Below are 24,689 nucleotides of genomic sequence, written 5' to 3'. Positions count from 1 at the left end.
GAGTTGGTGTCTAGATGTTCTAAGATCCCCCTGCATATCTTTGGTGGACATTCGTTTCCTTTCTTACAGCTGATTCAGTCGCCCCTAGAATTCCAGGACCTGCCACAAAAACATTGAAATAATAACCTAGAGATTACTATTTTTTTGGTATGTGGGGTGATAGTTTTGGAGGACTCCTGTAGCTGAGATTCTACGGGAATCTCTGAACGTTTGCATTTTAAACTAGAGTTGAGCATGGCTGTGGTTCTTTCGACCGGCACTAGCCAGTGGAAATGTATAGCTTCACTGCCCAGTATAGTAGCCCAGTAGTCACTTGTGGCTTCTGAGTACTTGAAATATAGCTAGTGTTCCTGAGCTGACTATTTTAATTCATCTTAATTTAAGTAGCCTTATGTAATGAGTGGCCACCTTCTTGCAGTAATGTAGCTTTAGACAGAAGGTAAGGTGGTTCTAGTGGCAGTTAAGGATTTCCTTGTTTGGGGAGTATTTACTAATGGATTAATTTGAGGTCCACTCTTTGATGGCAGTCAGGGGCCTCAAAAGGCCCGTTACAGTCATAGGCTGGATACATGAGTGTGTATGGCCAGACCCCAGAACTAGGGAAATTTACTTAAACACAAAATTCACTCAGAATTCTCATAGTAATTCATTTACACCATACCATCTTCTAGAATTCGCATAATATCTTTTTCCTTTAGACTAATTTAGTCCAAATAATTAGCAATTGGAAAAATCAGGATAACTTATTTTTGCCAGTCTGAGGATAAAAATGAAATGTGAAGATTGAATTGACTCTAGTATCCTAATGTTTAACTTTGGCCTTTTTGTTTCATAACTAAAATTGTTTCTATGACATACTACTTTGTAAAGTATGATTTTGTATGTGCATGAAAATCCATTAATACAAATTCCTGTTTTAGATGAAGCAATTCAAATGTTTTTTGGTAAGGTTTACTGTAACAGATTTTTTTTTATTGGGGGCTCATACAACTGCTTATTACAATCCTTCACATACATTCACTGTGTCGAGCACATTTGTAGATTTGTTGCTATCATCATTCTGAAAACGTTTTCTTTCTACTTGAGCCCTTGGTATAAGCTCCTCATTTTCCCCCGCTCCCTCCCTCCCTCACTCTTGAAAATTTATGAAAATAAGTTTCATGTCTTACACTGACCAATGTCTCCCTTCACCCAACCACTTTTCTTTTGTTCTCCCCCACCAGCAAAATGAAAAGGAAAAATGTATAGAACGTGTTTCTTATATTAATAATTAGATTTATTTCTGAAATATGAATGGGTCACAGTTAAAGATTAAAATTCAGGAAGCAAGTGTGGTGAAGAAGGCTGATGGTATCCGGCTACTGAGAGTATAGCGTCTGGGGACTTAAAGGCTTGAAAGCAAACAAGCGGCCATCTAGCCCCAGAAGCAACCAAGCCCACACGGAAGCAGGACACCAACATAGGTGACCGTGAAGGGCAGAGGAGACCAGGTCTCCAACAACAAAGGTGGGGTGGTGGTGAGAATCACATCACCGTGAAAGAGGGGGAGTGCGTGATGGAGACCCAATGCCCATCTGTAGACAGCTGGACACCCCTTCCAGAGGGGTAGTGTAGAGGAGATGGGCCACTCAGGGTTCAGTGTAGCAACAATGAAACTCAAAACCTTCCTCTAGTTCCTGAACGCTTCCTCCCCTCCCAATCATCATGACCCCAATTCTACCTTGCCTTGCAGACCTGGTTATACCAGAGGATGTGCAGCGGTGCAGTGGGGATCTGGAGGCACAGGGAATCTAGGACAGACGAAACCCTCAACACCAGCGGTGGGAGTGGCGACACCAGGAGGGAAGGGGGTATAGAAAGGGAGAACCGATCTTGGAGATCTATGTGTAACCTCCTCTCTGGGAGATGGGCAATGGGGAGGCGGGTGAGGGGAGACGCTGGGGAGTGTAAGATAAGATATAATAATTATTTATAAACTATTAAGGGACCAGGGGTGGGATCGGGGAGGGAGGGGAATGGGGGAAAAAAAGGGAAACCGAGCTGATTCCAGGAACCCAAGTGGAAGGTGAATTATGAGAATGACGAGTGCAACGAATGTATAAGGGTGCTTTGCTCAATTGATGTATGTACAGACTGTGATAAGAGCCTTATGAAAAAAAAAGAGCCTTATGAGCCCCAATAAAAAGATTTTAAAAAAATCAACAATTAAAAAAAAAGATTAAAATTCAGGTTTACTAAGATGGTGAATATTCATTTTTACAAAAGAATGCCTTTACATATTATTGGTAATTTAATCATGGAGATTTCAGGTTGTAAGTACGTAGTAATTCAACCTGTTTACTTGTGTTCATTCATAAATGAACAAGTTATGGAAGATAATCAAACTCACATAGTGTTGATTTTGTTGGCAAATAGATTACCTTAAATACATGTTTGCAGTTAATTTCATGAACTGCATCGTAATCACAGGTACGTTTTATCTTATAGGGAGGGAAATAGACCTACTTGCTGCTTTGTCGGGAGGCACATGGTGAGTTTGCTGGAGATCAAAATTAGACTCAAGGATTTCTGAAATGTATGTTTCAATATTTGGTGATGCTTAGTGTGGCTCATAAAACTGACATGTCATGTGTTGGTTCTTAGGTGATAATTTAAAGTCAACTCAGCAACTTGATGGATAACGACAATTCTTTGCAACCCAGAAGTAAGTATCGCCACCACAACTCATAGACAAATCTGTGGGGCTCTTGGAGAAGAGAGACAGAAGTGGGCACATTTTTTCTCTAACAACATTTACTGAAGTCACACGCACTCAGTAAAAAATGAACAGTATACAATAAATCTGTCAGCAATGTCAAAAGGAATTGTTTCCACCTCATCCCTAGGAATAACTACTGTTATCACTCTAGTGTTTATAATTACATTGATTTCGTATGCATAGACAAGAAAGCTTCTTGTTAAATAAGATCATGCTATCTATACATGTGATATTATGTGCCCTCTTAAAATTTTACTTAACCCGTTTCTGAGATGGGCTGTGTGTGTTTCTTTAAAAAGAACCAGAAACTCCTCCCGGATTCCTTATCCCTGAAACCTAAATAGTGGTCTGAGTTTTTTTTTTTTTTTTTAAGGAGAGTAAAAATGAAGTGGACTTGGAGTCTTTACCGCCAAACAAGTTCATCTCAACTCCTGCCCCCTCCAATTTTTCCCCTCAACATAAAAACTGATGAGACTGTGTTGCAGAGTAGAACTGTTCAGTAGGGTTTTCTTGGCTGGAGTCTTTTAGGCAGACCTTCCGGAATTGAACCACCAGTCTTTTTAGATTCACAGCCACTCTCAAACTGCTTGCACCACTTAGGTTCCCAAGCAACATTATAACTTGACTATGTTGGTAATGGAAGTGCCCAGTTAACCTCCCTGGCGGTCTAATTATGTCAGTAATTTTGTACCCAAAGCAGTACGTTGTTTTGCATAACATTTGTTTTACATTGTAGGCCTGTAATTCTTAAGAAATTACTAATTTTAATCAATCTAGTAGACATTCCAGGTGTGATAAACTTCTTCTGACAGGTAACATTTACCCCAAGCCACACTTGGGATTACCACCAGGGAGGTTACACAGAGTAGAAATGACCTGTGTCTGCCAATGCGGGTGTAAGAGTTTTCATCATTATTGGTATGCTACCCTAATTTTTAAAATTTTAAATCAGACTGCCTAACGTCACCTTTTCTAGCCCATATATTATCATGTGTGTTTTTTGCGGGGTTGGGGGGTGAGGGTATATGCAAGAGACTCCTGTGGATGGGAAGTAGTAGCAAAAGGAGAACTAGAAAGAAACGAACTTCCTTTGGAGTTGGCTGTATGCGATTAAGATGTTGAGAAATACCAAGCTTAAAGTCTAGTTTAGAAAAGAGGGAAGTCTTTTTTACATATAGGAGGGCGGGGAGGGCATTTTGGTTTTGATGAGTTTGGTTGGGGTAGGTGGACTGCAAAACAGCCAATATTATGGCATTCCCTTCTTTGTTACATGAAACTCATGGCCGTGAGTTTGATCTCCGAGGCATGTCCTTCATGGCATGAACCCAAAAACCAAACTCACTGCCACCGAGTTGGATGTCAACTCCTAGTGACTCCATAGGACAAGGTGGAACTAACTGCCTTGTGGGTTTCCAGGACGATTGAAAGCCCTGTCTCCTGCAGCGCAGCTGGTGGTTTTAAACTGCTGACCTTGAGGCAAGTGCAGCCTGATGCATAATGCCCCCAGGGCTTGTGGCCTGTAAAGAACCTAATTATGCGCCCTTCTGGAGGCATTGCCTTCAGAACAGACCACATTTAAAGAGGGAGCGGTTTTGTGTGAAAGTTTTCCTTTCCTTCCTTTTTTAGCGGCCACCTCCCTTCTTCATGTTAGCGCATTCTACATGTCTGCCACTGCTCTTATCCATCCCCTGTTGCTATCCCTTTAGCTTAGGTGTCTTCTCCCCACCCACACCCCCCACACTTCCTTGTTTTTAACCAAACCAATGTACACCCAGTAAATGGCATCCTGAAATAGTAGGAATAGTCATTTCTTACCGGGAGGGAGGGGAGCAGAGCCGAGCTCCTGTCTACTTGAGTTTATTGTTGGCTCCTCAGACTCGCTGCCATCAGTCAGTTCTGACTCATGCCTAAGGTTACCTCTTGTCTTTTCTGGAACTATTCCAGGATCCTCTGTCAAACAAGGGGACGGTTTTCCTAGTTACCCTTTCTCCAAGCACCTCCCAATATTCCTCTTAGCTTTTCCTTAACATCATATTTGGTGTCTTCATTATGATGATCACAATAAATACTGATGAGCATATAATTACCATGTGAAGATGCTATGGACACATCTCCTTGTTCCTCTTTGTAGATCTAGATCCTGTACTGAGGTGTTTTTTCCTCAGTTTTATTAAAGATGGATAGCTAAGTCTTCCCAACCCTGCCACTGTTCAGGGTTCTACCCAGTAAGACTTGCCAGATGCTCTCCACAATTTCATTTTAAATCCTTTCTTTTCCTCTTTTTTTTTTTTGTCTCCTGGAAGCATCCTTCGGGGAGTAATGTTTTCCTCTTCTACTCCAGCTGGGCTACTCTCTGGGTCTCCCAAATAGCTGGATTGTCCTGGGACTTTCCTTTGGCTTTGCATTGTGTTTAATGCTAGGCTTGCTGCACTCTGTCTCTTCCTCCGTACTGGTGAGGTCTCTCTCTCTCTCTTTTTTTTTTGGGGGGGGTGGGGGGTCCTGTAGCAGCAGCTTCCTGAAAAGGATAGGGGGAATGAGTGGTGACTACACAACATTGCTTCTCTTTATTCTGTCATGATTGATGAAAAAATTTGGCTGTGGGAAGAATTCCAGGTTGGATATATTTTTCTATGAATAGTGAAGGCATGTTTCTCCTTTGCTCTTAGCATGAACACTGTCAAAAATATTCTTACTCTCTGTAAGGAGCCACAGTAGTTCTGTTGGGTAAACATTGGCCTGATAACCACAAGGTCGACGATTCAAACCCACTAGCCACTCTGCTGGAGAAAGTTGCCGATGTAAAGCTCCTGTAAAGACTTAACAAGTTCAGAAACCCTAGGTTTGGTCACTACGAGTCAGGAATGACCGATGGCAGCGAGTTTAGTTTTCCAGTTCCTCTGTGGCAGATTTTTAGAACACACATCATCTAAAGTATACTGAGGTGTTCTGAAATCTCATGACTGCAGGTCCCTGCAGTGTAGGGTTTTTTTCTTCATTGGTGTGTTGGGTGAGGGTGGGCCTTTTCACTATATGGACATTTCTATCCTTTAGAACTGAGACATTTGCTACATTAGTAATCTCCCTTTTTCTCAATTTTTTTTCCTGGAACTTTTATTTGGTAAGTGTTGGGCCTTTGACATTTGTTTCCTAACTATTTTGATGTCAGTCTAAAAGGATATTCCCATTTGCTCAACTTGGGGTGCTTGATTTACTTTCTTAATAGACTGAAAATTTTATAGCTGTCATATTATTGATCCAAAAGCTATTTTCTGGTTTCTGTATGTTATTATTATAGCTTTTTTTCTGTTTCTAAAGATGCTAATTATACTTTCTCTAGTAGTTTCTCTTCCCCTCTGTACTGCCTGTCTCTTTTCAAAAGATCCTCTCAACTATTTTATTGCTTTGGTCTTTCATGTCGGAGGTTTTCTTTAAATTATCCAGTGCCTGTGAGTTGTCCACCCATAGCATGAAGCACCTAAATGTTTCTTGGGAACTCTGTCCTGGGTCAGAACTAATAGGCTGGTAGTATATTCACAGTATGCTCCTTTGATGGTTTCTTCAGGTAAAAGAAATTGATTTTTCCTTGAGATAGAAAAAAAAACGAAACAAAAAAAAACTTAAACTCACTGTCTTGGAAGTGATTCCAACACAGAACAACCCTATAGGCCAGCACAGAACTGCTCTTCATGTTTTTAAGGCTGCAAAATTTTATAAGAACAGAGAGCCTAATTTTTTTTTTGCTCAGAGCACCTGGTGGTTCAAACTGCTGAGTTTTCAGTTAGTATCCTAGTATATAACACTACCACCAGGGCTTCAGAGATGTGATAGACCTTATTTAATCCCCCTATTTTCAGTCTCTTATCTCGTCCCTGCTTTGCTCTGCATGGCACCTCCGAGTCTGTTTTTTTTTTTTTTCTAGTATATTACCCATCTATTGGCTCCTTTTCTTAGTTTACCTCCTTTGGTGTTGATAATGTGTGTGTGTGTGTGTGTGTTGGGGGGGCATGTTTTTTTCCTTAGAATGATTAAGTATCATGCTTCTATGCCAATATAATTGTATTCCAGTCACTTTGATTGGATTTAATTTTTCTAAAATTTGACCATTATAAATGAGTATTGCCCATTAACTAGCTCACTAAACCCCAAACCAAACTCTCTGCTATCAAGTCAATCCTGACTCGCACATAGCAACCCTATAGGACAGGGCACAACTTCCCTTGTGAGTTTCTGAACTTGTAACTTTTTATGGGAGTAGAAAGCTTAGTCTTTCTCCCAAGGAGCTGGTTGGTGGTTTTGAACCGCTGACCTTGAGGTTAGCAGCCCAATACATAACTACTATGCTACCAGGGCTCTCACCTAGCTCACGAAATAGTAATTTAGATCTTAGAGCTCTGAGTTTCTTACTGTGGTTACCATGTACTGCCTACAAATGGCAATGCAATAGAAGCTACTAGGATTATTTCAGTACGTCAAATCTCTTTTTGCGTATTCTTCAAAATATTTTGCTTTTGAAAATAAGGTTTACTTCCCTTCTGCTGAAAATTAGGTAATTCAAAAATGGCAGAACTCTTCATGGAATGTGAAGAAGAAGAGCTGGAGCCATGGCAGAAAAGAGCAGAAGAAACTGAGGATGAAGATGATGATGAACTAATCTTTGTTGGGGAGATATCAAGTTCAAAGCCAGCCATCTCAAGTAAGCGTTTACTTTGAATCAACCTTCCATTGAGTCAATTCCTACTCAAAGCAACCCTATGTAGGGTTCCTGAAAGTGCAAATCTTTACAAGAATAGATAGCCTCAACTTCCCCCACTAGGGCCAAGTTTTATAAGGTGTTGCTACTAATCAGCTCTTTTATATGCCTCAATGCCCTTACCATGCTGTTGGAAGAGTGTTGAAGCTCTGTGCACCTGTGAGGATTCACAACCTCGGAAACCTTATACAGGGTCCCTATGATTTGGAATTGCCTCAATGGCCGTGGGTTTTTTCCTGTGTGGAATGTCTTTTTCCCCTCCACAAGGAGGTAATTGAGGGAAGCTGGAGATAAGGTTGATAAGAACTTGTTCAAATCAGGATGGAGATATGGCTGAGGACTTGAGAAGCAGATAAACAATTAAGATATACGATGTGAGAAAAAGGGAAAGGTTAACTAAGGGTCTGGGTTACCTGGTGGCATTGAGAGCTTGCTAAATTAGAAATCATAATTTGTAGTATTCGCTAAGTAGCTTATTGATGTGTTTGTTCATTCACAGACAAGGAAGTGTTTGGAAGGCTTTGCTGAAAGTAGCAGAAGGTCCTAAATAAATAAATAAGTTTGTGGTGGTACCGCTGATATTTGTGAAGACTTCTGTTCAAGGTGTAAAGTAGCTCATGGGATTTCAAGGGAGGAAAATGAAACCGATATTTTCCCATACGCTATTGTTTTCCTAAGCCAGTTTTATTTACAACCGCCCCCCAAAAGAAAACAACAGTATGCCACTGTTTGACTACTTCCCATGGCAGTTTGTAAACTGCTGGTTAAGATACCAGTTTTACATTACTATCATCAGAAACCACTGGGTGGGATCTGGTGCTTTTTCTCCAGTGGTCGTGCTTGTAGTTGTTAATTGCCATCCATTCAAATTGTACTCATGGCAACTCTGTGTGCAATGTCAGAAGATCGCTAGCCTGGCCATCAGAAGTGCCTCTGAGCAGGTATGAACTGTCAACCTTTGGGGCTTAACCGTCTATGCCACCCAAGAGCTATCTTTTCTGCTGGGGAGAAAGGAAACATTTTGAGTAATTATGTTTTTCTTGCCATGTGTTTGTTGCTTTGTACCTTCTCCTGACCAGCCATTTTCAGTAGAGCTCTACTTTTCCAATTTTTTATTGAGTTCTTAGTAATCTTGAAAGTAATGGGACTTGTGTGAGTGCAAGAGAGAGCAACCTTAAACTGACACAGAGACACATCCCATTCAATATTTTCAGGTTTACTTCTGGTATGAGCATTGTTTTGAAATCATTTTACTTTTAAGATACTCTAGTACATTCTAGGTTCAACTCCGTCTGAAGGCTCTGGTAGCTTGCCTTTCAGAACTTCAAAATACTGTTGCAGATACTCCAATCAATCAGCTGTCCCATAATGAAACTTCTAGGCTTTCACGATTGTGAATGGGGCATGCGAGTTGGAGAAGGCTTGACTGTTGAGTCAATGTAGATTGTATTTGAATGTTTTTGAGAAAAAAATTTCTATTATGAATGTTTCATTCCAACAATAAAGTGTAAATGTTTTCGTAGATATCTTGAACAGAGGAAACTCTGGCAGCTCATCTCAAAGGTCAATAAAAAGTGAGTCGCTCAATCCAGGTACAGTACTACTGTGCTCGTTTCATCTTAAAGTTGACTGTTTTGACATAATTGATAAAATCAAAATATATTCAATATATTGTATCATTTTTAAACTCAGGTATTCCTGAGTTATTCAGGTCTACAAGTCAACGTTTTGGAAACCAAACACCAAGTCCAACACACTCGACTAAGTCAAAATCATCTTTGCAGAGTTCTTCTGCTCAGAATCTGCCTAAACCGGTAAGTGTGTCTGGAGGAACACAGCCAGTGCTCAGGGATTCTTTGACTCTTTTTTGACACCATAAGGAAGGGCACTCTGAGCCTCAGAAAATGACTCCTTCTTTATGAGACCTAAGCCCCAAGTTATAATTGCCAGAACTAATTACCACCTTTTATTTATTTATTTTTAAACTACCACCTTTTAATAAAGTAAGTTTAATAAATTAAGGAGTTAACGTGTTTAACTTCTTATGCCCTGGTGGCACATTGGTTAAGTGCTCAGGGGAAAGTAGGACTCACCCAGAGGTTCCCTGGCAGAAATGCTTGCCCATCCGCTGCCATACAGATCGCAGACTCGAGGACATTCCAACTCTGTCCCGTCGTGTCAGTCACTGTACGTTGAAAAATGGATTCAGTGGCACTTAATAGTTACATATTTAAATTATCCTATCAGAATATGAGTGAAAGCATAATGGAAATTTAGTTAAGACTGTAAACCGAGCCATGTATTCTTAAATAGGGCAATGTTTCAGAGGTTATTCATTTTGCAAACAACATAACTTTTCATTGCTTTGATTTTTAAAACGTTTTCAGAAGTAATAGATAATGGCAAGAGTTGCCATTTCTTGTACTATTAATGTGTGCAAGCCTTTGTGCTGAATGCAATATGTAAAAGAAGTCTTACTTAATCCCTATGGAGTGGGCGTTGCCCCCATGAATGACATGTTGCCTCTTCCTAGTCCCACGTTTTGGTGGTCACTGCTATGTTTGAGTCCGTTGTTGTGATTATTTTGTAGTGCTTTCCAACCCAGGGGATTCTTCTTCCAGCACTCTATCAGACAGTATTCTAGCAGAATCCATCTGGTGTTCATTTGTTAATTTTAGAATATCAACAAATCTTCCTAGTCTCAGTCTGAAAATTCCTCTAAAACCTGTCCCCCAGGGGTGGCCCTGCTGGGATTGGATATACTGATGGCATAGCTTCCAGCCGCACACCAATACACAAATCACCGGAGTCGGACAGACTTGCAGCCAAGGGAGTAGAGGCACCATCAGCATCATCCCTATGTTGTAGCTGAAGAGAAAGGCTCAGAGGTTAAACTATACATCCAAGGTCACACACCTGGCAAATGATGCATCTGATCCAAGCTGCCACACAGTTTAAAAAATAATGGGTATACACAGATCTCTTGATCAGTACATTTATATCTAAATACTCATTTTAAAAAATAGCATTCTCTTAGAGCAATGGAGTCTCTGACTCTTAGGGTGCTGGGAATTTCTGGGGTCTATGAGTTTAAAACTATTCTCGTTATTATGAATTCAACCTTCGAATACACATTTTTAAAAATAGTTTGAGATTGAATGGGTCACATGCCCAAAACGTTTCTATATCTGGAGAAATTTGGAAGACCGCTACCTTGAAAACAGGAAGAGATTTATATTTGTGCCCATTCCAAAGAAGGGCGATCCAACATAAAGCGAAAATCATTGAACTAGATAATTAATATTGTACGCATTCAATTTTCCTGAGAATCATTTTGAAATGGTTGCAGCAGTACATTGATAGGAAACTAGCAGAAATTCGAGTTGTGATCAGAGGATGTGAGACAAGGAATATAATTGCTGATGTCAGATGAAAGCAAAGAATGCCAGACAGAAAGACCTTTTGTTTTAGTGATTATGCGAAGAAATTTATGTGGATCATAGCAAATTGTGGATAACATTGCAAAGATTGAGGAGACCAAAAGACTTAGTTATGCTCATGTAATAGCTGTGCATAGACCAGGGGGAAGACTTAAAAACAGAACAAGAGGACACTGCATGTTTTCAGATCAGGAAAGGTTGTATCCTTTCACCATAAGTATTCCATCTGTATGCTGAGCAAATAATTCAAGAAACTGGGACTGTGTGAGGATGAGTATGGCAACAGAACTGGAGGAAGACTTATTAATAGCCTTTGATAGGTTAAATGACACAACCTTGCTAAAAACGAAGAAGATTTGAAGCACTAACAGAATTACAGCCTTCAATATGGATTACATCTCAACATAGAACAAAAATCTTTAGTGTTTTAAACTCAACTGCCATCCGGTCAATGCTGACAGAGTGACCCTGTAGGACAGCCTAGAACCATCCCTGTGAGGTTCTGAAACTGTTACTGTGACAGGAGAAGAAATTCCCAACTTTCTCAAACTAACTGGCTGGTGTTTGGAAACTACTGACCTTGCAGATGGCAGCCCAATTCATAACCACTGTGCCACCAGGGTTCCTTCTTAATGTCTTAAGGCAACACACATTTGCCTTCACGAAACCAGGCTTCTGTGGATCAGAACTCAAGGAGTGGCTTAGCTGAGACCGGGGTCAGGGTCTCACAGGGCCAACAAGCTAGAGCAGCCAAACATAGAGTTTTCATTTGAGGCTTGCCCAGGAAGCTAGCTGTGAGTTGTCAGAATGTGTGCCTTAGTTTTGTTTCATACTGTGAGTTGAAGGCTACCCTCAGACCCTTCCTTGCTACATGGGTCTGCCTAACAAAACTTGTTGCTTCCTCAAAGCCAGCAAAGTAGAGTTGTCAGCTAGGTACTTCCTGATCAAAGACAGCTGCCACAAAGACAGCTGCCAACTCTGTAAAGAAAACAAAAATCCTTACTACTGACCCATTAGACAATCTCATGATAAGTGGCAAAGATTACTGTTGTCAAGGATTTCATTTTATTTGGATCCACAATCAAGGCTTATGGAAGCAGCGGTCAAGAAATCCAACTGCACACTGGGCAAAAGTGCTGCAAAAGATGGCTTGAAGGTAAACAAGTGGCAATCTAGCTCACAAGCAACAAAGCACACCAGCCTGTGCGATCACAAGGTGTTGAAGGGATCAGGTATCAGGGATCACCAGAACAAAAAAAATCTTACCATAGTAATGGGGGGGTGGTGGCAGAGTGGAAACCCAAAGTCCATTTGTAGGCCACTGGAGATCCCCTTGCCAGAGGGGTCTTAGGGAGGAGATAAGCCAGACAGGGTGCGATGTAGCAACAAGGAAAAACACAACTTTCCTCTAGTTCCTAAATGCTTCCTTCCCTCCGCCCCCCCCCACTATCATGATCTGAATTCTGCCTTGCAAGTCTGGCTAGACCAGAGGAGGTACGTGAGTGGCGATACTGGGAGGGTAGGGGGTTGGAAAGCGGGGACCGGATTACAAGGATCTACATGTGACTTCCTCCTTGGGGGAAGGACAACAGAAAAGTGGATAAAGGGAGACGTGGGACAGGGCAATATATGACAAAATAATAATTTATAAATTATCAAGGGTTCATGAGGGAAGGGGCAGCTGGGAGGGAAGGGGCAAAATGTGAGGGCCTGATGCCAGGGGCTTAGGTGGAGAGCAAATGTTTTGAGAATGATGAGGGCAATGAATGTACAAATGTGCTTTACACAATTGATGTATGTATGGATTGTAATAAGAGTTGTATGAGCCCCTAATAAAATGATTTTAAAAAATCCATCCAAAAAAAAAATCTCTAAAGTGTTAAAGAACAAAGATGTCAGTTGGAGGACTAAGGTGCTTCCTGACCCAAGCCATGATGTTTTAAACAGCCTCTTAGCATATGAAAGGTGAACAATGAATAAGAAAGACCAGAGAGGAACTGGTACATTTAAATTAGGGTGCAGGCAAAGAGTACTTTGGACTGTCAAGAGAATGAACAAATCAAGTCTTGGAAGAAATATACCCAGAATGCACTTTCAAGTTGAGGATGGCCAGACTGTATCATGTCCTCTGGACATGCTTGATAAAGTTAGAGGGTCAACAAAAAAGAGGAGGGCACTCAATAAGATGGATTGACACAGTAGCTCCAACAGTAGGCTCAAGTATCACCAATTGTGAGGATGACGCTGGAGCAGGCATCGTTTCCCTTCTGGTGTATGTAGGGCTGGTGCGAGTCATCACCAACTCAACAGCACATAACAGCAATAGTGGGTCCGTTCCTAATTGATTTGCAATGGGACTATATTTTAGCTTGAGAAAACCACAGACTAATAATTGACTCATCATGGCTAGCTTTATAGTACTGACATGCAGCTAAATTTACCTTTATAAAAGTTTATGAAAGAAAATAATTATAACGATATTGAATAAATACACCATTTTTCCTTTGAAACATTTTATAGGATTGTTCTAATGATTCGTCACAAGCTGATTCATATCATTCTTCACTGTTACTATATGACTTGACCCAGGAGACACCACCACAGAACCAAGTGGTACAAACACCTCCAAAAGGTTTGTTTTCGCACCTTTTCAGAGAAATTACAAAATGAAACTTCATGGCTGTGCATATGAAAGTGCTTTTGTTTTGAAGCCCATACCTTGATGTTACATTTTTCATTTGTTGTAAAATGGAATGCAGTGAATAGTTTTTTAATATCTTTGCTGGGTGATTTTATTTAGTATCTTACATAAGATTAGAATCTTTCATTTCTATTTAGTTGGCTAACATGTATGAGGGGCTTCCGAAAGTTTGTTGGAAAATTCCATTCTCTTGTAGTTCCATTTATTCAGTATCCTTTCTTTTAATCATTTTATTGGGGGGGGGTCATACATCTCTTATCACAATCCATACGTATATCCATTGTGTCAAGCACATTTGTACATTTGTTGCCATCATCATTCTCAAAACATTTTCTTTTCTCCTTGAGCCCTTGGTATCAGCTCCCCTTTTTTCCCCGCCCTCCACTCCCCCTTCCCTCACGAGCCCTTGATAATTAATAAATTATTATTTTGTCATGTCTTACACTGTCTGACATCTCCTTTCACCCACTTTTCTATCCAGAATTTTTTTTTAGCTCAAAACTGACTAGGGACCAAAAATCTTAATAAAACTTTTGAGAATTAAGAAAGTTCCTTAATGGTCTAATAGTTTAGTTTCAGTTTTTAGTTAAAAATTTAGAAGGTTATTACTGTCAAAAAAAGTCTAATAGTGACTTTCTTAATAGGCTTAACAAGGCTACTGTCTTTCTATCCAAATTATGAAGATCGAATAATTATGTATATATATGTACTATAAAATGGCAGTCCTAAAGAAATTACTGGTTTGCATATGGTAAATACTAAGTCAAGGTCCACTGAAGTATTAATGAAATTTTCTAATTCATTAACAAATTTTTACTGATAAATCAGTATAAAACAAACCAAAAACCTCTTGTAATAGAAGTGCCAAAAATGTTTTCCTGGTTTTTTTTTTGTTTGTTTTTTTGTTTTCCTGTTTTGTTGAGAATTGGTTTGCTATTTAACTAGCCAAGAACCGCAAGAAACAGGGAAATAAAATAGTTGTCTCATTTTATAAAGTACATGGATTGTATTAATAAAAACAAGTTGAATTGTTGCAACTTGTAGAGAGTACAGACAATAGCTCTTACTCTCCTTTGCAGTTTTTATACCACAGTAATTGGGACTTCGACATTAAGAGTAAGCAGGATTATCCACGTACTCTTCACTTACAAAACAAAGACCAGGTCATTATGTGAAAATTGGCTTTAAGGAAAAATGGAGGGTGCCCACCTCAGATCACAAACCAGATGATGACTTCATTCATTACATGGCTGCTGAATTACATCATCACATAACTGCCAAACTATTGAGAATCGAGGCCCAATCAAGTTGACACATTTCAACTATCACAGTCAGTATAACCCTTAACTTGCCCCTCAGCATTTGTTAGTGCCAGACATACGGCATTAATGTGTAAAATAGATAGTAGGTTTTTTTGTTCGGTCGGTTGTTTTTTTACTAGTATATGTATGAAATGTTAGGTATTGAGATAATCAGTAAATGAGGAGGAATTATGGTTATGAATCTTTATTGCTGAACCTCATTTTTATCATATTATTGTGTCTATTAAAATAATTAGTACCAAACTAATCGCGAGAAGATGGGGATGGATAAAACACAAATGTCCAACTCTTCCAACATGCTAGTCGGCTCCATTTCCCCAAATTCTTCCCTTAAGTATATGTGAATCTCTACAGTGCCCACACAGAAACTTATAAAAGTTTAAAGAAACGTCTCACATGGTGGTAGGTACTGTTTAGTCCAAACACCGAAGGTTAGACAGCGGGAAGCCAGCTGCTGAATCCAGAGGACAAGAGGACAAGCTCCACTCCAGGCTCTTGCTGGTAATGAGATCATACTTCCTGCTTCTCTGGGGGTTCATTTTATACACAGCAAGATGGCATTGCAGAGAATCCTGTTCTCAATTACTCATAGGTGAATCCTATCAATTATCTTCCCCCACCTTACCAGACCCATTCAGGGAAAGGTTGTTTGGTATCAATAATGTATTCAAATTAACATACAACCTTTCACTTTTTTAATGTTACTCAAATAGGAAAATCTATTCTACACCCTTGAATTGTATCTTATTTATGCACATTTGACCTGGGGTCCCAGGTTTTTTACCCAGGCCACACCAGAAGCAGTGTTTCTCCTCTCAGCTGTAGCACATACGGTCAGACATTAATCTCAGCCTGTTCATTACCTTGTAATGGTTTTCGAAATGGGAACGTATCAATATATGTATGCAGTCCACAATTATAATCTATCCTGTACATGATTATGACTGGAAGGGCCATTTTAACTGATTATCATTCAATTATTAAAATTGATTACCCCCCACAAGTAATGTATTCATTTTTCAGACCTGAAATCAGCCATTTGGATGTATAATTTTAATTCTTAAATATATATCTTAGAAATTTTAATGTTAAACATTTTTTATGTATCAGAAAGGTTCTTTAATGTTTTATTTTATTTTTTATTTTTATTATTTTTTTAAATGTTTTCTTTAAACATTTTATTAGGGACTCATACAACTCTTATCACAATCCATGCATATACATACATCAATTGTATAAAGCACATCTGTACATTCTTTGCCCTAATCATTTCCTTTTTTTTTTTCTTTTTTTACATTAAATTAGGGGCTCATACAACTCTTATCTCAATCCACACATATACATACATCAATTGTATAAAGCACGTCCGTACATTCTTTGCCCTAATCACTCTCAAAGCATTTGCTCTCCACTTAAGCCGGTTCTTTAATGTTTTTAATGCATAGACTAACATTAACTTTTGACAGATTGATGTTAGATACCATACAAATCCCATTAAAGACAGACTTGGGAATGGAATGCATATGTATTTGGGGATTGCCTATATAAACTTTCAATGACTTAATAATAAGCAGCCAATGGAATGATAATTGTGAATGATAATATGTGCTGTGGGTTCGGAAGCATGATTGATTTCCTCCTGTGGAGGGTGAGCACGGAGTCCTGGTGGCACATGGATTAGGTGTTGAGATGCTAATAACAACCTACCAGCCGCTCTTTAAGAGGAACATGAAGTTATTTGCTCCTGTAAAGATTTACAGTCTGAGAAACCTTATATAGGGTTCCTAGAAGTTGGAATTGATTCAAATTCTATTTTCTTGCCCCCCCCAAAATGAGAACTATTGAGAGTAGGCAATAGTAGATTCCAAAGGCAGCAGAGTTAAATAAATCAAAGGGTCAGAATAAAAAACTTTTAAATTTAGCATATTTTTATGTTGGATATTTCCTCATGCTTAAAACAGTGCCTAGTAAAGCATCTAGTTTTACTATCCATTCTATTATTTTGTCAAATGCCTAGTTCAAAATGCCAGCGATCACTGGTTGTTCAAGTAACTTAAGCATTGTAGTAGAACATTAATGTGATGGCACAAAATAATTCACAATACCTGCAGCATGGCATTACTGCTGTTAGATGCCATGGAATTGGTTCTGATTCATAGCAACCCTATTTTCAAGCGAACAAAATATTACCTGGTCCTGATCATCCTCACAATGTTACCTCTGTTTGAGTCTATTAGAAATGCAGCTATGGTGTCAGTCCACCTCATTGAGAGTCTTTGTCTTTTTCCCTGACTCTGCTTTACCATGAATGATGTCTTTCTCCAAGGGACCTCGTCTCTTTTGATAACATACCCAAAGTTGGTAAGACAGTCTTGTTATCCTCACTTCTAGGGAATCTTCTAGCTGTACTTCTTCCCAGAAAGATTTGTTTATTCTTACGGTAAAGCATAATCTTGAACACCATAACTCAAATGCATCAATGTGTCTGTGGTCTTCCTTGTTCATTTTCTAGCTTTGTATACAATGGAAAGTACCTTAGGTACACCTTAGTCTTCAAAGTGACACCTTTGCTTTAAATGTTCTAAAGATATCTTTTGCAGAAGATTTGCCCAAGCAACATATCTTTTGACATTTTGACTGCTTCTGCCATGGGTGTGGATCTACATAAAATTAAATCCTTGACAGATTCCATCTTTTTCTCACAGTTTATGAGTTTCGAAATATGAATGTAGGTTGCTGGGTCTAGTGAAAAGAGTTCTCGGCTTTAGAGAAAGTCTTTGGCTCTCTTTCCAGTATCTGTGGACCTGACACTCCTTGGAGATAACCTGTGTCTTGACATCAGTTTTTCCCTGGGTCAAGGAGATTCTTAGCACAGGGACTATGGGTCCAAAGGACACTCTGCTCCTGGCTCTCTCTGGTTGCTTCTCTCTCCTTTTATCTCTTGTAAGTCAAAAGGTGTGTCTCAAGCAAGGATATGACTTGAATATTTGAGTCAGGATTCTGACTTCAGATATACCCCACACATTACATATTTTAAAAAGCCAAAACCAAATTCACTCCCAGCCATTCAATTCTGAATCATAGCAACCCTTTCATATAGAGTAGAACTGCCCCTGTGGGATTCTGAGGCTGTAGACCTTTAGTGGAGCAACAGGCTTCAGCTTTCTATAGAGGAACAGATGGTGTTTGCAGCCCAATACATAGCCCACTATACCATTCGAGCTCCATATATTAACATATAACGGTTAGGATTTATGGTAAATAACAAAATGGAGGCGAATCACTAAATATGGGGAATAATGGCCTAGCCAAATGGGCATGCATTTCTTGGGGGGGGGACACAGTGCAATCCCTATTGCTGACAGTACAAACAAACCCTTGAGTTAATTCCGCATCATGCTTATGCACATGTGCTTCAGTGTTCTCAGTGCCGGCACTCTTACAGAATGAGACCCTGAGTATTGCAGATGGCGAAACAACCAGTAGGTTAACTACAATTTGAACCTGCCCAGAGACTCCTCAGAACAAAGGCCTGGTGATCCACCTGCAAAACATAGCATCGAAAACCTGTTGGAATTTTAGGGGGATTCCCAGGCCTTTCTTTACTGGCACTACTGGGTGGACTCAACCGTTGACACCCCCTAGATTTAGTATCACCTAGTAACGATAATAACTCCCATATGTGCCAAGCGCTGTGTTGGGTATTGGAAGTACATTATCTTATGTGAGCCTTAAAAGTGTCCTTTAGAGGAAAATCACTCCTATTTACAAACCAGGAATAAATGACCCAGAGAAGCTTAATAGGCCAAAAAGATACACAGCTATTGAGTGACAGAGTCGTGATTTGAATTGACCTCCTCTGGCTTGGAGGTCTGGAATATTTCTAAAATATCTATTTGCTAAATTTCCCCATTAGTGTGTAGTAGAGAACTTCAAAATGAGATGTGCTGTTTAGAATCTTTATTATAAATTATTTTCAGAATGGACTTTTTGCCTTCTCTGGTTAAGTAGCCTCAGTAGCCCCATTTCTCTTGCTAATGCTTAGTTAAGTCATCCGGGAGCCTTTGAAGTGAGAATTTTCAAGCTTGGAGTGATTTTTAGCAATGAAATCTCTTACTTAAAGTTTAATGAAAAAGTTTAATAAATAAATATAAACGGAGAGCTATCCTCTCTGGCTTGCCCCATTATATGCTCTAAGCTGAGCCCATTAGGCTCTGGGGAGCATGGCTTTAAAGTCATTTTACTAACTCCTTGCCTTTCCATATGACAGGGTGAGGTGTTGCTCAAGACAAGTCCTACTTTTTACATAGGGAACCAACACATGATTTCATCTAAACCCATGAGAAAATTATTTGCCGATTTCTTAGGTGGAAAAGGTGTTAACTTCCACGTTTTTCACTATAAATATTAAATTGTTATAGAAAAACTCTTTCAGAGGGTCTCTAATTTTTAGAATAAATAAAAATTGCTTTGTTTTCCTTTGTAAACTCAAGCCTCTCTAGATTATTTGCTTATACGAATTTAGGTCAGTGTGTTCTCTGTGCTTTAACTGTGGGAGGGGGGCACTTGGGATTTCGGGTTCTGATGTGTATTATAGCTGTTTATATATTTCTTTATTTGAAACATTGATAATTTCCTGCATAAAAAGTAGTGAATGGCTTAAATATATGTAATTGATAATAGCCGTACAGTTCATTCCTTTCCACCCCTTTACTATATACTTTTTATCATTCTTTATTGTTTGTGCGATACAAGAATTTAATGCTATTTCATTTCACGCCAAGGAATTTTTACTTCGTTTTTAAACTTGTGACCATTTTAATAGTGGTGCGCAATATTCTGTAATAAAGCGTTTACAAGTCTTATTTCACTGTTTACATTACTGTAGATGCAGATCCCAGTTTGCCTTCATTAAAACGTTCTTCTAGTTCTGAAGTAAACAGTGTTAATTCAAAAAAGCCAAAGACCAGCACAAGTGTGTCTCACACACGTACCTCATCTTCGGCAACATCTTCCCGGGCTGTACTGTCACAAGGTAAATATGAAATCCAGCCTATGAAAGAGAAATGAATCTGTGGGTACATTTTAGGAATCATGGTGGTCAATTCTGCAAATATTCTTAACAATTCTTTTAGATTTTAAAGATATATTTGAGATATAAAAGCCTTTAATTGGTTTCAGGTTCAAATACCTCAGCAAATCCCAATGAAACTGGAACACCTCAAAGAGCTTGTCCAAAATGTAATGCTAAATTCAATCTTTTGGATCCTTTTAAATATCACATGAAGGTAAGACTTTTACAAAACCTATTTTTAAAACTGGTCATCAGATTGTGATAGACAGTGAGTGCTGGCTTGTGTAGCTATGTAGATAAGAATTTTTGCCTGCAAATATTTCTATATAAGTAAAAATGTTGATTCATATTATCTGTAAAGGATTTGGAATGTCTTCTTAATTGTAATATTATCAACTATCAAGTTTTATAGAGTAAGATCATATGTGCTGCATCATGCCCTTACAACTTCCTATATTTGTTATATGTTTCATTTTACTAGATGCTTAAGCTTTTCTTGGAAATTCCCATTATTTAATCCCCAGCGTTAAATAATGCATCATATCTTTGACTTTTTATAGTTAAATGTTACAAGTTTTACTTTTTACCCTATGTAATCGTGTATTAGCCTAATTTTCAGCAAATTTTTAATGCAGTTTTTGGGGTAAAATTTGGTGCCTCGGCTGATACTCAGGTCAGTGTATACTCAAGTATATACGGTTATCTAGTGTCATTTTGAAATTCATTCTCACTTTACACCGGTTGAAGAAGCTCTAGAAATTAGATTGTAGATACTTGTCATAATACTAGTGAGGTATGTGGCTTAAGCAGTACTCAAAATATTTTAGTAAATAGTTGAAGGTCCTCTTGTGCTATTGTAAAAGTTGTCTGTATTGTTACATGCCCAGCATAAATGGCAGGAAGGAAAACAGGAGCCATGAAGACAGTGTAGCTTATATGAGCCTAGGATGGAGATGAGTGCAAGCCAAAGAACTTGGAAGTGTCATTGCTCACTGTTTCGAAGATGGGCACATTTTTATTAAAATTCAACCTTTTGTGTAAATAAAAGGAAATGTAGGGAGTTTCCTAAAAATCCCCAAATGTCATTTCTGTTTTCTTAGGCAACTCTGTATTTGATCTATCACTACTACCTCCCAGAGGAGCTTCTGAAAACGGGACTTTGTGATTTGGATTTAGGGAAGAAGTATTCTTTCTAAACACTTAGTTTGCCTATCTATATAATGTTATCACTAGATAATTAATGTTTTGTTAACTTTGTTTCCCATCTTTTTTGTACACAAATCATAGCATACTATATGTATATCTATGAGGAAGAGGCAACCATCTTCTAAAATGTGGCTTTTATTTCTTGTAGCATTGTTTGTGTATAAGCTGATAGGGAGAATTTCTAGCTTATATAACAATTTATTGATCAGGACCAAGTGTCAGATAGAGCAGCGAGCTATAAAATATTGTGGTGTTAATCCCTTGAAGATTCTTTATAATTGACATTTTTCTCATTGTCTTAACAACCAATTTCATTTTTATTTTATTGGGGGCTCATACAACTCTTAACACGACCCATACATACATCCATTGTATCAACCACATCTGTACATTTGTTGCCATCATTCTTTTCTTTTTTGCCATCATTATTTTCAAAACATTTTCTTTCTACTTGAGCCCTTGGTATCAGCAAATCATTTTCCCCTCCCTCCTCTCCCCTACATTCCTCATGAACCCTTGATAATTTATAAGTTAATTGTTTTTTCATGTCTTACACTGACCGATGTTTCCTTTCACCCACTTTTCTGACAGCCGTCCCCCTGGGAGGGGGTTATATGTAGATCATTGTGATCGGTTCCCCCTTTCTCCCCCCACCTTCCCCTTAACTTCCTGGTATCACTACTCTCGATATTGGTCCTGAGGAGTTTATCTGTCCCAGATTCCCTGTGTTTCCAGCTCTTATGTGTACCTGTGTACATACTCTAGTCTAATTGGATTTGTAAGGCAGAATTGGGGTCATGATAGTGGGTGGGGGCAAGCATTAAAGAGCTAGAGGAAAGTTGTATGTTTCATTGGTGCTATAGCGCACCCTGACTGGCTGTCTCTTCCTTATGATCCTTCTGGAAGGGAATGTCAGTTGTCTACAGATGGGCGTTGAGTCTCCACTCTCCTTCATTCACAATAATAAGATTTTGTTTGTTCTGGGGCTTTGATGCCTGATACCTCATCCCATCGACATGACACTTCATGATCGCATAGGTGGTGTGCTTTGTTGCTTCTCAGCTAGATGGCCACTTGTTTATCTTCAAGCCTTTGAGACCCCAGATGTCATATCTTTTGACAGCTGAGCACCATCTTCTTTCTTCACCACATTTGCTTAGGCACCCTTTTTGTCTTCAGCAATCCTATTGAGAAGGTGAGCATCACGGAATGCCAGCTTATTAGAACAAAGTGTTTTTGCATTGAGGGAGTACTTGAGGAGAGGCCCAATGTCTGTCTGCTACCTTGATACATAACATATAAATATATGTACATAGATCTATTTCGCTATCGTCAGATATAAATATATTTACATATGTACATACCTGTATTTTGACCTCTATAAATGCCCTTTGGCTCCTACTTCTTTCCTTTATTTCCTCTTATTTTCCTGTTGTCCCATTATCATGTTCGACGTTCATTCTGGCTTCATTAATGCTGTTCGGTTTCATTGTCCTTGATTACGCCCTACCAGGCCTCCCCCTCTCTTTTGCCCTCTGCCCACCCAAACATTGGTCCCGTTGTTTTTTTCCAGATTGTTTATCCTACCTATCTTATCTAGATAGACATGCAGAGACAGTAATAATCAAAAGCACACAAAGCAACAGCAACCCAAAAAATGACCCAAAAAAGAAAAAGGCGTGAAATTGTTTCAGGTATGTTTGTTGACCTTTAGGAGTGTTTTCCAGTTGAGTCTGATGGGATTCCACGCCCTGGCCCCAAAGTCTATTTTTGGTGTTCCCCGGGGACTTCGTTGCTTTGCTCCCCTTGCTGCTCTGTTGCATGCCCTAGACATTTGGCCTCCAGTGTGATGGGGTCAGATCGGGCACAATTCATGCACTGTGCTTCCAGTGTTATACCTCAGTGAGGGATGGATGCCATGTGTCGTGGTGGAGTCAGGCCTATGGTCCTCTCTGTGCATTGGCTGCTCTGTGCAGGAATATTGTCCGTGGGGCTTGGTGGGCCAGGATGTGCTCCACTCTCTCTCCCCTGTTCGTTTGCTCCTGTGTGCTCTGATCCGTAGTGCCTGTCTCCCTGAACTGTAGCTTCAGTGCTGTCCTCTGAAGTGAATTTTGTGGGGAGGGGAGTGTCCACGTAGTTGGCTTTGGGGCCGACCCCAAAGACCTCTCTATTGCTTCTCTGCTTCATGCTGATATGTTGCATTCACATCTTGGTGCACCTGGTTTAACAGCAAATTTCAATCTCTGGTGGTAAAGCCCAATATCTCACAAATACTATATGTTTTTTTTATCATTCTCAAAAACACTAGGACTATTTTCTTGAATGTTATCTGGCATTTTGATTCTTAATTTTGTTTAGAGTATGGAATTTGATTACCAATCAGATTTAACTTATAATTAGGTGGCTTAAATTTCTACATTTTCATGTATATTTTGTCTATTCAGTCTCATGGTTGGAGAAAGGTGATTCCAAGTCTACTACTATTTTCTCTGATGTTTTCCAATCTGTCTTATGGCTGTTGCTATTATTTGGGATGTTTATTATAGTTTCAATACTTAGAAGACTTCGTGAAGAACACACTCTTTAGTGTTTTTGTAAAGTGTGTCTTTTTTTCACTTCATGTTTAGTACATTGTAGCCCGGATTCTACTTTATTTGGTAGCGGGCTCACAACCCTTGCTTTTTAAAAACTTTTTATGATGATGTAGGTCAAAGTTTACAGGACAAATTGGTATTCCACTCAACAATTCAGACACATTATTTTGTGTCATTGATTGCAATCCTACTTCCTCCCTGTGTTTACCCTTCGCTTTCTCGTTCCTTTCCATCCATTCCTGCCTTCTGAGCTGCGTCCCTGCACAAATGCTACCCTTTGGATCTCATGTGGTTGGTTGTTCTAAGGAGTATGTACTTCCCTGGTTTTGTTCAATTTATAGGCCTGTCTATTATTTGCCTGAAAGTTGTGCTGTGGTTGTGCATATAGTTCTAGACTCAAAGGGTGCTTCGGGGCCTTAGACCTGAATGAGCCCAGGTTTTTTTTTCTGTGTCCATTTGCTCGTGGTAGCCTTTTATATCCTTTTATGTGAGCCTATATGAAAAAAAAAATCTCTTTTCTTTTAGTAGCCCAGGTAACCCGTTTACATTTGTTTACATGATAGATGAATTGGCTCTGTCACAGTTATTTTTTTCATTATACTTTCCAAGTTTTTCACCATGTGATTGCTTTATGTAGTTTTGAGCTTTTAGGAAAATTGTCCTGGTTATTCATAAAGGGAATTCTTTCGAAGAAATCTTAAAACTGAAAATGTGTACCTAAGCAAACTCACTGCCATCAGTCAATGCAGACTCCATTGTGCCCCTGTAGAGTGGGGTCATATTGCCCCTGGCGTTTCCGAGAGTGGAACTCTATGGGAGTAGAAACCCTCCTGTTTATCCCTCC

The 24,689-nt window shown here is 39.3% G+C and overlaps 1 protein-coding gene across 2 annotated transcripts in view; it reads left to right on the top strand.

Moving 5' to 3' along the window:
• Positions 1 to 24,689, top strand: part of ZNF280C (zinc finger protein 280C) — a 58,342-nt gene that overhangs the window by 4,906 nt on the left and 28,747 nt on the right. Inside the window, exons 2-9 of one of the 2 annotated variants that reach the window (XM_075538695.1) lie at positions 2,488 to 2,530; positions 2,644 to 2,704; positions 7,305 to 7,451; positions 9,032 to 9,082; positions 9,201 to 9,322; positions 13,469 to 13,580; positions 19,860 to 20,006; positions 20,153 to 20,259. In XM_075538695.1, coding sequence (XP_075394810.1) covers positions 2,674 to 2,704; positions 7,305 to 7,451; positions 9,032 to 9,082; positions 9,201 to 9,322; positions 13,469 to 13,580; positions 19,860 to 20,006; positions 20,153 to 20,259 — 717 coding nt within the window. In that variant the 5' untranslated portion in view covers positions 2,488 to 2,530; positions 2,644 to 2,673. Of the gene's footprint in view, positions 1 to 2,487; positions 2,531 to 2,643; positions 2,705 to 7,304; positions 7,452 to 9,031; positions 9,101 to 9,200; positions 9,323 to 13,468; positions 13,581 to 19,859; positions 20,007 to 20,152; positions 20,260 to 24,689 lie in introns of both variants that reach the window. The other variant, XM_075538693.1, reaches the window with a different exon arrangement.

The sequence above is a fragment of the Tenrec ecaudatus genome, chromosome X (assembly GCF_050624435.1).
Source record: "Tenrec ecaudatus isolate mTenEca1 chromosome X, mTenEca1.hap1, whole genome shotgun sequence".
Classification (NCBI taxonomy): domain Eukaryota; kingdom Metazoa; phylum Chordata; class Mammalia; order Afrosoricida; family Tenrecidae; genus Tenrec; species Tenrec ecaudatus.
The sequence above is the reverse complement of the archived record's forward strand: the minus strand, read 5'-3'. Positions and strand labels throughout refer to the sequence as shown.